The 12,628-nt window shown below is 49.6% G+C and overlaps 1 protein-coding gene across 2 annotated transcripts; it reads right to left on the bottom strand.

Annotated features, from left to right (window-relative positions):
- Window positions 1-10,769: 10,769 nt before the first annotated feature.
- Window positions 10,770-12,538, bottom strand: LOC105186733 (nuclear receptor 2C2-associated protein). 2 transcript variants are annotated; one of them, XM_011147133.3, is made up of 5 exons: window positions 12,354-12,538; window positions 11,591-12,091; window positions 11,392-11,466; window positions 11,157-11,247; window positions 10,770-11,069 (listed from the first exon to the last, which is right to left on the bottom strand). In XM_011147133.3, exons 3-5 carry the CDS (start codon window positions 11,427-11,429, stop codon window positions 10,785-10,787), a joined length of 414 nt encoding a protein of 137 aa, XP_011145435.1. In that variant the 5' UTR covers window positions 11,430-11,466; window positions 11,591-12,091; window positions 12,354-12,538; the 3' UTR covers window positions 10,770-10,784. The 2 variants fall into 2 exon arrangements, with proteins under 2 accessions (XP_011145435.1, XP_011145434.1); XM_011147132.3 differs by having other exon boundaries at window positions 11,613-12,091.
- Window positions 12,539-12,628: the final 90 nt, after the last annotated feature.

The following is a 12,628-nucleotide window of genomic DNA, read 5'->3' as shown; positions in this document are numbered from 1 at the left end:
AGAGATACAGGCCTGGCTCTGGTACCAAATTAAAGTCCTTTCAAAACCCTACATTTTGCCGTAAATGGCGACTCTCTACTCCCAGTAGAAACGGAGATATCAACGGAGAAAGGTTGGAAAACTTTAATCTTCGATATCTCCTAAACGGTTAGAGATACAGGCCTGGCTCTGGTACCAAATTAAAGTCCTCTCAAAACCCTACATTTTCAACTACATGGACGACTCTCTACTCCCAGTAGAAGCGCAGATATCGACGGAGGAGGGCTGGATATCGACGGAGAATGGCTGGAAAACTTTAACCTTCGATATCTCCTAAACGGTTAGAGATACAGGCCTGGCTCTGGTACCAAATTAAAGTCCTTTCAAAACCCTACATTTTGCCGTAAATGGCGACTCTCTACTCCCAGTAGAAGCGGAGATATGAACGGAGGAAAGATGGAAAACTTTAATCTTCGATATCTCCTAAACGGTTAGAGATACAGGCCTGGCTCTGGTACCAAATTAGAGTCCTCTCAAAGCCCTACATTTTCGACTACATGGACGACTCTCTACTCCCAGTAGAAGCGGAGATATTGACGGAGGAAGGCTGGATATCGACGGAGAATGGCTGGAAAACTTTAACCTTCCATATCTCCTAAACGGTTAGAGATACAGGCCTGGCTCTGGTACCAAATTAAAGTCCTTTCAAAACCCTACATTTTGCCGTAAATGGCGACTCTCTACTCCCAGTAGAAGCGGAGATATGAACGGAGGAAAGATGGAAAACTTTAATCTTCGATATCTCCTAAACGGTTAGAGATACAGGCCTGGCTCTGGAACCAATTTAAAGTCCTCTCAAAACCCTACATTTTCGACTACATGGACGACTCTCTACTCCCAGTAGAAGCGGAGATATCGACGGAGGAAGGCTGGATATCGACGGAGAATGGCAGGAAAACTTTAACCTTCGACATCTCCTAAACAGTTAGAGATACAGGCCTGGCTCTGGTACCAAATTAAAGTCCTTTCAAAACCCTACATTTTGCCGTAAATGGCGACTCTCTACTCCCAGTAGAAACGGAGATATCAACGGAGAAAGGTTGGAAAACTTTAATCTTCGATATCTCCTAAACGGTTAGAGATACAGGCCTGGCTCTGGTACCAAATTAAAGTCCTCTCAAAACCCTACATTTTCGACTACATGGACGACTCTCTGCTCCCAGCAGAAGCGGAGATATCAACGGAAGAAGGCTGGATATTGACGGAGAATGGCTGGAAAACTTTAACCTTCGATGTCTCCTAAACGGTTAGAGATACAGGCCTGGCTCTGGTACCAAATTAAAGTCCTCCCAAAACCTTACATTTTCGACTACATGGACGACTCTCTACTCCCAGTAGAAGCGGAGATATCGACGGAGGAATGCTGGATATCGACGGAGAATGGCTGCAAAACTTTAACCTTCGATATCTCCTAAACGGTTAGAGATACAGGCCTGGCTCTGGTACCAAATTAAAGTCCCTTCAAAACCCTACATTTTGCCGTAAATGGCGACTCTCTACTCCCAGTAGAAGCGGAGATATCAACGGAGAAAGGTTGGAAAACTTTAATCTTCAATATCTCCTAAACGGTTAAAGATACAGGCCTGGCTCTGGTGCCAAATTAAAGTCCTCTCAAAACCCTACATTTTCCACTACATGGACGACTCTCTACTCCCAGTAGAAGCGGAGATATCGACGGAGGAATGCTGGATATCGACGGAGAATGGCTCAAAAACTTTAACCTTCGATATCTCCTAATCTGTTAGAGATACAGGCCTGGCTCTGGTGCCAAATTAAAATCCTCTCAAAACCCTACTTTTTCGACTACGTGGACGACTCTCTACTCCCAGTAGAAGCGGAGATATGGACGGAGGAAGGCTGGATATCGACGGAGAATGGCTGCAAAACTTTAACCTTCGATATCTCGTAAATGGTTAGAGATACAGGCCTGGCTCTGGTACCAAATTAAAGTCCCTTCAAAACCCTACATTTTGCCGTAAATGGCGACTCTCTACTCCCAGTAGAAGCGGAGATATCAACGGAGAAATGTTGGAAAACTTTAATCTTCAATATCTCCTAAACGGTTAAAGATACAGGCCTGGCTCTGGTGCCAAATTAAAGTCCTCTCAAAACCCTACATTTTCCACTACATGGACGACTCTCTACTCCCAGTAGAAGCGGAGATATCGACGGAGGAATGCTGGATATCGACGGAGAATGGCTCGAAAACTTTAACCTTCGATATCTCCTAAACTGTTAGAGATACAGGCCTGGCTCTGGTACCAAATTAAAATCCTTTCAAAACCCTACATTTTGCCGTAAATGGCGACTCTCTACTCCCAGTAGAAGCGGAGATATCAACGGAGAAAGGTTGGAAATCTTTAATCTTCGATATCTCCTAAACGGTTAGAGATACAGGCCTGGCTCTGGTGCCAAATTAAAATCCTCTCAAAACCCTACTTTTTCGACTACATGGACGACTTTCTACTCCCAGTAGAAGCGGAGATATGGACGGAGGAAGGCTGGATATCGACGGAGAATGGCTGGAAAACTTTAACCTTCGATATCTCCTAAACGGTTAGAGATACAGGCCTGTCTCTGGTACCAAATTAAAGTCCTTTCAAAACCCTACATTTTGCCGTAAATGGCGACTCTCTACTCCCAGTAGAAACGGTGATATCAACGGAGAAAGGTTGGAAATCTTTAATCTTCGATATCTCCTAAACGGTTAGAGATACAGGCCTGGCTCTGGTACCAAATTAAAGTCCTCTCAAAACCCTACATTTTCGACTACATGGACGACTCTCTACTCCCAGTAAAAGCGGAGATATCGACGGAGGAAGGCTGGATATCGACGGAGAATGGCTGGAAAACTTTAACCTTCGATATCTCCTAAACGGTTAGAGATACAGGCCTGGCTCTGGTACCAAATTAAAGTCCTTTCAAAACCCTACATTTTGCCGTAAATGGCGACTCTCTACTGCCAGTAGAAGCGGAGATATCAACGGAGAAAGATTGGAAATCTTTAACCTTCGATATCTCCTAAACGGTTAGATATACAGGCCTGGTTCTGGCACCAAAATAAAGTCCTCTTATAACCCTACATTTGCGACTACATGGACGACTCTCTACCCTCAGTAGAGGCGGAGATATCAACGGAGAAAGGTTGGAAAGCTTTAACCTTCGATACTTTATTTTACAATAAATGTTCCTCCGGTCCTTGCTCCCCGGGGTATATACAATATCTCTTCAGGCATAGGCCAGGTGTATAATTTAATTACTTTATTGTCAGGGGAAAATTTGCCCCCCCCCCCGACAGTGGGCAGACGACACAATAGATAGAATGTATTTTATGGTCAGGGGACATCATGCCCCCCCCCCCCGACAGTGGGCAGCAAAGAACACATATTGCAAATATGTACATTGCAATAGTGCAAGAATTGCCCTAGCTAGTAGACTTGGGCAATGTGCTTCATCATCCATGCACACATTCACATCTCTTACATAATAGATTCTTTTTCAGGATCACCCGCATGGTGCCCTATCAACAAAGGGTGCGAACGACCCTCCTGCAGCGCCAGCCGTACAGTTCATCTGTTTATTACGCGACATTCACACTCGAGATTCACCGCGACACACACACCGACGGCTCGGCGAGCTAGGAGAGGCACCTGAGAACGTAGCCGCTATGGTAAGGTCGTGCGTAGAGTGCACGCCTTCCATTTACACAGTATAACATAATAATAAAAAGGAATATAAAAATAAAATAAAAATACTAAAACAATAAATAAGCTCACTTTCTCTAAACATATATATTGAGCACAATTCCGGTCTGTCGCCATAAAACATTTCAACCGCGGTGACGGGGACGGAGGGCATCCGTCCCCCCCTCCGCGGCAGTCCATATTTTAGACAACACGACACAGAAATAAATAATTAAAATAAAATAAATAAAAAAAAAAAATGTGGTCCTTCGTCTAAAAATATATATCAGCCGCGGACGCGACGGTGGAGCACATCCATCGCCGCCCCCACGGTCGCCAACACACTAGAGGACGGACAAATAAATACGCACAATGATAAATAAATAAATAAATAAATAAATATATAAATAAGGTACATCACTAAAATAAATAAACAAACTAAGTCTTATTTTTGTTGCAGGAACACCTCTCCAGCCGGTGGCCCTACGCGACATTCTCACCTACGAACAATTATATCCCCGCCGCCTCGTCGGCTCGCGGGCCGGCCACACGGCGGCTAATCGCGCGCGGCGGCGAGACATCGGGTACGCCGCCATCAGCTCGGCGTGGAGGAGCCCTATACTGGCGGACGCCAGAGACTTGCTCCACGTAGATGTCCCTAGACCAGCGTATGGTGTCCGACACGATGAGCCTGCACATCATGGACGCATACGTATTGCCGATACGCAGCAGTCTCAGCACTGGCTCATTGCACGCGTCCCAGGAGCCGAGCGCACCGACGACGAAGGCCGTCACGACGACACGGTACCCGAGTCGACCGAGCGCCTCCGCCAAGGGAGCATATTTGGCGAGTTTACGCTCCCAATCTTCCTCGAGCGTTATTGGCCGATTCTCGAATGGCACCGTGACATCGCATATGACGACGCTCTTCGACGGCTCGTGCCTGATCACGAGATCAGGTCGTAGCTCGCCGAGTTCCCCGTCGATGCCCTCGACCCGCTGGTTCACGGTCACGTTCCCTGGCAGACGGCAAGCCCTGCTGAGTCGGAGCAGGATCGAATCATGACTCCACTGGATCTCGGCGGAGTGGGGTTCGCAATGACAGACCACATGAGGAAGGGTCTCGGACTCCGCCCCGCATCGCCGGCAATGTCTATCACCCTCTCCCCATCGACGGGCCCCGTTCAACGGCAACACGTCGAGACAAGCACGGTGGATGAAACGCCAATCAGCGAAGCGGGTGAAGCTGCCGCCCCGCATGAAGTGATTGCTCACTCGATGACGAGACGACACCTCGAACACCTTCCCCTGGTCTGGTTTCCGCGACAAGGTGGTATCATACCACTCCGCCACCGCAGCACGCAGGCGTCCGATCACCTGGGCACGAGCCCCAGGTGGGATCTTGGTGATCCTGCCCCGTGGACCGCGACATTGAAGGACGAGCTCGCGGCGTTCCTCGCTCCACAGTCACCGGATGGCGCAGCGATCAGACTGATGACGCGCGGCGTTCCGCGCTCTCGATCACAGGGAGCGCTCCCCTCCCCCCCTCAACCTCCCCTCGAGCGACCCCGAGAGAAAGGCGGCGATCTGGTCGCAACCAGGGGGGTGGCCGATGCGGCGTGCAACCACTCCCCGCAGAGACGCCCAGGTCAGGTCCCTGACCGCGCGGTCATCCGCCGTCAAAAGACGGAAGACGTGCGCGATCGAGAGGACGTCGGCGAGGTCAGCTAAAGGAAGTAGCCCACATCCCCCCCTGCGAGGGGGCATGTAGACCACTTCGGCGCTCGCTCTCTGCGGGAGGTTGAGCCACATCTTACAAGACCTGCGGATCTGCAGGTCGAGCTCCTTGAGGGGGCCCTTCTCTACTGCGGCTCCCCGCAGCAAAAAGTCGAGCCGTGGCAACAAAAAGGTTGCCACGGCCTCAGTTTTCTGCCACGAGGCAAGGAGGGAACGGTCGACCGACGCCAAGTCGTCACGTAGCACCCCAATGGCAGCGTGCGGAGTCTGGTTGACCCCGAAGCCCGTCGGTATGCCGAGGTGCTCATAGGCCTCGCCCTCGGCCATTGCACGGACCGGTTGGCCCTGGATCCGGAGGGTCGTCAGTCGGACCCTGCCCGCTCCGCCTGCACCGATGTGCAGGGTGGCGCATTTGGCAGGGTTGAACCGCAACCCGACCGACGATGCCTCGTTCACCGCGACTGCGAGCAGTCGTTCCATTTCGTCGGGCGTCCTGGAGACCAGTACCAGGTCATCTGCATAGGCCATTACTGACCACCGCGAGTCCAAGAGCTCGACCCCGAGACCGACAGCCGTGACCGCACGCAGCACGGAGTCGATCGCGAGGTCGAACACGATTGGACTCAGCATCCCTGGCGTACGCCCGAGCGAATATGGATGAGCGCTGTGAAACCATCAGCGGTTCGCACCCGCGTGGTGCAACCATCGTACAGCGAGCCCCATACGGCGATGAGGCCCGCTGGCGCGCCCGCGTGAACCAGTGCGCGGCGGATCGCCCTGTGGGGAACCGATCCAAACGCGTTGGAAAGGTCTAGCCACGCGACTACCACCTCCCTGCGACTCCTCTGGGCATCAGTCAGGATCTCCTGCAGGACGAAGTTGTGCTCAAAGCACCCCTCGCCCCTTAGGAATCCCTTCTGAGCCGGACTGAGCTTCCCGCTGACCACGCACCACTCGGTGATACGATCGGCCAACACGGCGGCGAAAAGTTTGGGCAGGGTATCCCCAACGCGAGAGGGCGCCAGTTATTTATATTACCGCGATCTCCTTTTTTGTACACCATGACTGTGTTGGAGGTCTTCCAGACGGCAGGAACCGCCTCGAGCCGCAAACATGCGTTGAAGAGGGCGACGAGCAGCCGCGCCGATGGATCCGCTGCACGGAGGTCCTTGTAGGTTATGCCGTCTGGACCCGGCGCAGAGTTATTCATACGCCGGAGCCGACGACACACCTCTCGCTCCGTGAACGGCTCCATCAGCGCCGCCGCACCGCCGTCCTCGCCCGGGACGTCGGTTCGCTCCGCAGGCTCGGCGCCCCGCAGGTCGTCCCCTCCGCGATACAGCTCTTCGAAGTGCGCCTGTACCACGTCGGTCGGCAGATCGCAGACCTCCGCGGGACCGGCCAACACTTCTCGAACTGCCCTGCGTCGGTTCCTCCTGAAGAGCGCTTGTATTCGCGCTGCTTCACGAGTCCTGTTCCGGCCGTCTTCTCCGAAAAAATCGGGGACATTGGCCGGTGCCAATTCCCCCTGACGGCCACCCTCTCGCGCGTCCCTCTCCCCTCGCCGCTCCTCGTCGGCCTCACGCAACCGGCGTGGTGGCGGTCGACGAGCGCGCGGCGCGCCACGCCCTGGCCCGCCTCCCCCGAAGAATCCGGCGACCTGAATCGCCAGATCCTCGAGCTCGGCGATCCGCCGCGTCGACGAGCCACGTCCTCTCGACGGCGAGCTGACGCCCCGTCCGTCTCTCGACGTTCGGAGCGGCATCCCGCGCGTCTCGAGGACCGCGCGCCGCCATCGGCGGGTTGCGCGGCGCCCTAGCGAGTCGCGTCGCGCCGCCGCCCGCGCGGGAACCCGGAGCCGCAGTCGCCCGAATCGCATCCGGACGCGCGTCGACGGACGCGGGTGCTCCCCGCCAACCCATCACGCCGCGGACTCCACGCGGACCGGACCCGTCTCCGGCGCCTCCCTCGCCAGTATCTCGCGCGCGTGTCTCCTCCACCCTCCGAACCGGCGGCGTCCCTCTGCCTCGCGCCGCGCTCGCCCCCGCAAGCGGGGGAAAATTCGCCTCCGTGAGGGGCGGCGGTTCGAGTGCCGCCCGGGAAGCCGCGCTCGTGGCCTCTTCATCCGACGAGCGTACGCGCGCGCGGCACGCCCTTCGCCGCGCGGACCTTGGGGTGGCGACCGTCCACGGGCTGCCACCGTCGGCACCCTCCTCGTCGTCGCCGTCCCTGCCACCCTCGTCCTCCGTGTAGAGAGCGGCCGACCTCCGCGAGGCCCCCGCCCTGCGCGGCCGTAGGGTCATCCTTCTCGGAGGGGGGCTGCTGCTCTTCCTTCCTCTTCCTCCTCCCTCCGGTGGGCTGGTGGTCGTCCCTGGTGGTGTCCTGAGCCGCTCATCGGCCGCCGCTGGGGACGTCTCCACCGGCTGGGCGCGGGGCAGAGGGGGCGAGGAAATCGCGCCCCGTGTACCCGCGCCCGGGAGCTCGGTCGACATGATCGGGCTCCCCGCCGTGGAGACTGTGATGGTGACGGTGGTGAGGGTCGCCACTGTCCTTGAAATGGGCGTGCATGGCGTTTGAATGCCAGCCAGGCCCCCCGGGGATGCTCCGCAGGTGGTCGGCGGAGTCCCCCCGAGGGACCCTGCGCTCGAGAACGAACCGCCGCCCAACGAGGATGGTGTCTTTCTCGTCGGAACGGCGGTCGCCTCGGCGTTGCACGCCCGCCGGGTCGGCTCCACGGAGCTACGCCTGGGAGTCCTCCAATTGGCCGCCGTGTGGTCTATTTCGGCCACCGGCGGGCGTTGTTCCGGCGAGGACTCCCAGAATTCGCGTAATTTACCGACCCGGGAGGTGGCGCCCTCTTCCCCAGATGCGGCGGCCAATGGCGGCGTGACCACGGCCGCGCTAGGGGCCCCGCATCTAGTCTCCGCATGCTTCGTGGCCGACCGCTCCTGTTGCTAGAACTCTGCGAGGAGCATTCAGAACTCTAATAATTTTTTTCAAATTTGAAGAATGAAGGGCCATCTTCACAGAGGTGATGGAGCGAACACATTCTCTGTCTCTCTTTTGTTTGGCTCTTCGAAACAAGTCGAGCGAAGGGCGGGGTCTCAGAGGAAGTGTCATCGACGAAACGTGCAATGCTTGCGATGCCCGTGTGTTGTATGCAATACGTGCATTTTCTTAAAAAATGAAAAAAAATTTATTGTGATACACATATATTGTATGCAACACGTGCATTTTCCTAAAAAACGAAAAAAAAATGATTGGCGAAAAAGGACCACGCCGACCGCCAAGGAGATTCGAACCACCGACCTCAACCCCGCGAGTCCAGCATACTTCCACCAAGCTACACGCTCTTTGAGAAGCTCGCTCCTTCATTTGGTTCATAAAGCACTCGCGATTTTCAATCGCGACTTTCTTACAAACGCTTCAATGCTACGCCATATCTTTAAGTGCAATGTTAATTTGTCATGCAAATCTATCGACACAACGAGTTTAGTCGAAATCGATTGCTATTGATCATCTCGTTGGATTCACGCCGAGAGTGAAACGTCAGTCTCGGACGTGTGTCGGGAAGCACAATCTCGGCAACGTTGCGAATCAGAGCGAGATGGAGCGAACACATTCCCTCTCTCTCTCTCTTTCGCTTGGCTCGTCAAAACAAGCCGAGCGGCGGGCGGGACTTCAGACGGATAGACGGGAGCAGTTTCTCTGTGTGTGTGTGCCGACTACATTCTTACATAGAAACGTACGGCAATTGAAAATGTTTAAGCATATAGATTCTATCTGTTGCATATGACACGTGTGTGTGTGTGTGTGTGTGTGTGTGTGTGTGTGTGTGTGTGTGTGTGTGTGTGTGTGTGTGTGTGTGTGTGTGTGTGTGTGCGTGTGTGTGTGTGTGTGTGTGTGTGTGTGTGTGTGTGTGCGCGCGCGTGCGTATATGCACACGTACGTTACGCACACTTTCAATGCAATACATGCACACGGACACAACTGCGCTAAAAAACGCCTGCCGGAGTATAAATAAATACTAACGTAACGCTGAAATATTTTGGAGAAATAATTTTGGGTACACACAAAATATTATCTTATTATCATATATTTATATATCGATATAATTCGTATATAATCTTCATGATATTAATCATATACAATCTCAATTCTTATTTTTTTTGTGCATGTTAACATGTTAATTCATGTTACAAATGCATAACAATGCGCGAGACCGTGCTTGTCAAGTACGCTATTATGGTTGTAGCACGGACATAAACCGCCTGAAGGTGGATGTAGCACGGACAGCCACCAGATGCAGGTTTTACCGTCGAGACCTAAAAGTGGATGTAGCATCGTAGTTCCCCTCTCAAAATGGATGCAGATAGCGCCCATTCCCAGTGCGAAAAATCGGTGTCGCCGAAAACGCCATGTTGGCCGCTCTCAGCTTCCTCTCTGATACTACGTATATTTCATTTCTCGCCTTTCGTTGTGAGTTACTGCGCAGGCGTACTCCGCAGGCGGAGCAGCAGCTCTCATCTTTCTTGAGTCGGGATGCGTCCCGAAAGTCATTAAAAAAAAAGTGACAACCTTTATGTCCGCGACCGTACGTTCACGTCCAATTTATGTCCATATGTCCAATTTACGTCCGTGGACATAAATTGGACGTAAAAAAGATGTCCTTGTTACGCCGTCCACGGCGTGCGACTGAAAATGGACGTAGCACGGACTCGCACCAAGTGGAGACTTTACCGGCGCGTCAGAAAATCGATGCAGCAAATAGTTCCCGGCTAAAAATGGATGCAGAGGGCGGTATCAAACAGTCGCGAAAAAGCGCCTCAAGCAAAACGCGGTTGTGGCCGCTCTCAGGTTTCTCTCTGCTTTAACCATCGATTAAGCAAAAAAAATTCGAAAATCTTGACCTTATAAACCAGGTTCCTCCCTTAAAAATTCATTGTCCGTTGTCTTTTCCTTTATACACTTTCAGTTTGAAAGCGCATCATAAGTAAATTGTGATAGGTTACAAAATTAAGTGTTGCAGGTTATGTTTGGTTTATTCTGCACATCATATATTAAAAACTTATTGCATTTTTGTACATTAGTTCAGAAATATAGCGAAAACGAACAGATCTAAGGTAACATTACCTCCTCAAGGAAGCTCGTGACTTCCCTTGAGATAAGGAAGCCAATAAAGCTCCTTATTTGGTCAAGGAAGGTTTATAAAATATAAGATGAGGAATAAGGAATCCTTATTTCTCAAGGAAGGACTATGAATATGGGTATTATTCGTTTACACCCTATATATATATATATATATATATATATATATATATAATATCATGAGTATAATGATAAATTATATATAATAATTCTGCCAAAGAAATCTGTACTCTGATTGAATATAAATTTTAAAGTTTTGGCTTTGATCTTGTTAACCAAGTTGAATCGCTGTAGATTGTTAACATCTTCTGGATAAAATGCTTCTGCAACTGTTGTATCTTTCTCATTGTTACCAGCTTCCAGGTAGCAATCTTTACCAACAAATCCACCTTGAAATTCTATTTCAAAGCTGGAAAGACTACACTCTTTCTCAAAGTTAATAATAACCCATTGTGGAGTACCCTGCAATATGTATATATTTGTTATTAATCATATTGACTAATATCAGAGATATACAAAATTGATTCTTGAAAAGAACTAGTTACTTACTGCATCGGAATTCCAACATGTTTCATTGGATTTGTCGAACATGTGTTTCTTTCCGTAAGATCGAATGTTTTTATTTAATACCGAACTAACCCTACACAAAGTATCATATCACTATCAAGACACTACATTTGTTTTCTATTTTTCAAGTATTTCATTTGAAAAAGTTACAAATTATGTTAACCATAAAAATAAATTTACCCTTTACTGTTACATTTATTAAAATGGTAAAACTAACCGGCATTCAAATTTATTTTCTTCCAACAATGAAAGCATATCAACCTCGTCGAGATAATGACATTGGCAATTTTTTCTGGAAATTATCTCAAAGTATTAAATTTGTTACGAGTGATTAAAGTGACGAATTTTTCTTTAGGTATTGTAATATGAAAAATGAAAAAAATTTACAGTAATAATTTAAAAAAAACAGTTATTACCTTTGATTTTGCTGCAACTCACCTGTCTTATGTATTTTGACGCGTAGAAATCGAATATGAAAGTTAAAATCATCACTCGACTCCGCAAAGCGAAATATGAATCATTAAAGTTGATAGGTATGCAGGTTAGGAAACCTGTCATAGCGACAAATGGTCTGTTCTTTAAGGCCATTATACAATACTAGACAACAGGAACAGAGAATAGAAATAAAGGCCATCACACACAAACGAACTTAAGCAGTTAAGCCCGGTTCAGAATAGGTTGCAAATACTCAGTTGCGAGTTGTGAAGAATGGCAACTACTAGTTACAAAGTGTTATTTTCGGTCGTAAGACAGTTGCGATTGTATTTGAAGAGAGTTATCCAACTTTAACTTCTTGGCGACGACAACCGGCAATCGCAACAATGATGACAAGTTATGGGAAAAGTCGCGCACGTACACTGAGCAAACGTGTGGTAGCTTCACGGACATATATATTTGAAGGTATCATTAGGTCCCCACTATGAAAGAAATGTGAAGGATATTATAAAGAATGAAAAAAGCTTCTGTTCAATAAATATAATATAGTTTATATATGAATAATAAAAGATAATAACAAAACTTATTAATTTGTAATTTTTTTACATCTGCAGCCAATATATTATATTTATTATTCCTATTGCACTTATTATCACAGTTCTTTCTTAACTTATCACTACATTTATCGTTACACTTATTTATTACATTTTACATTATGAATATATAACTACTATAAATACTCACGGGAAAAACGTGAAACAACTGTAATAGACAGCTGCGCGGGACCTTTCGCGCGCACTATTTGCATCTACTATCTGCGTTTACATCCATCACTGGAAACGCTTGCGTCGAGGCGTCTGACGTCATGCTCACGCATGCGCACAACGGCTCCTATATGGGAAAAATTCCCATGACTTGTCATCACTGGGTGCATTCAGTACTACAACCGCTTCTGAGCGCTAAGTGAGCTCTTGCATCTGATTGGTATATATTTTTAAATCTAAAGGAATATACCAATC

This window comes from Harpegnathos saltator, unplaced genomic scaffold (genome assembly GCF_003227715.2).
Source record: "Harpegnathos saltator strain DR-91 unplaced genomic scaffold, Hsal_v8.6 scaffold294, whole genome shotgun sequence".
Classification (NCBI taxonomy): Eukaryota; Metazoa; Arthropoda; class Insecta; order Hymenoptera; family Formicidae; genus Harpegnathos; species Harpegnathos saltator.
Note: the sequence above shows the minus strand (reverse complement) of the source record. Positions and strands in the feature narration are given on the sequence as shown.

Coding starts and splice junctions, on each gene's coding strand:
- LOC105186733 (XM_011147133.3), bottom strand. CDS start 11,429: ATGCTTTCATTGTTGGAAGAAAATAAATTTGAATGCCG. Junction 11,248..11,391: donor GAAAATAAATTTGAATGCCG/GTTAGTTTTACC, acceptor TACTTTGTGTAG/GGTTAGTTCGGTATTAAATA. Junction 11,070..11,156: donor CATGTTGGAATTCCGATGCA/GTAAGTAACTAG, acceptor TACATATTGCAG/GGTACTCCACAATGGGTTAT.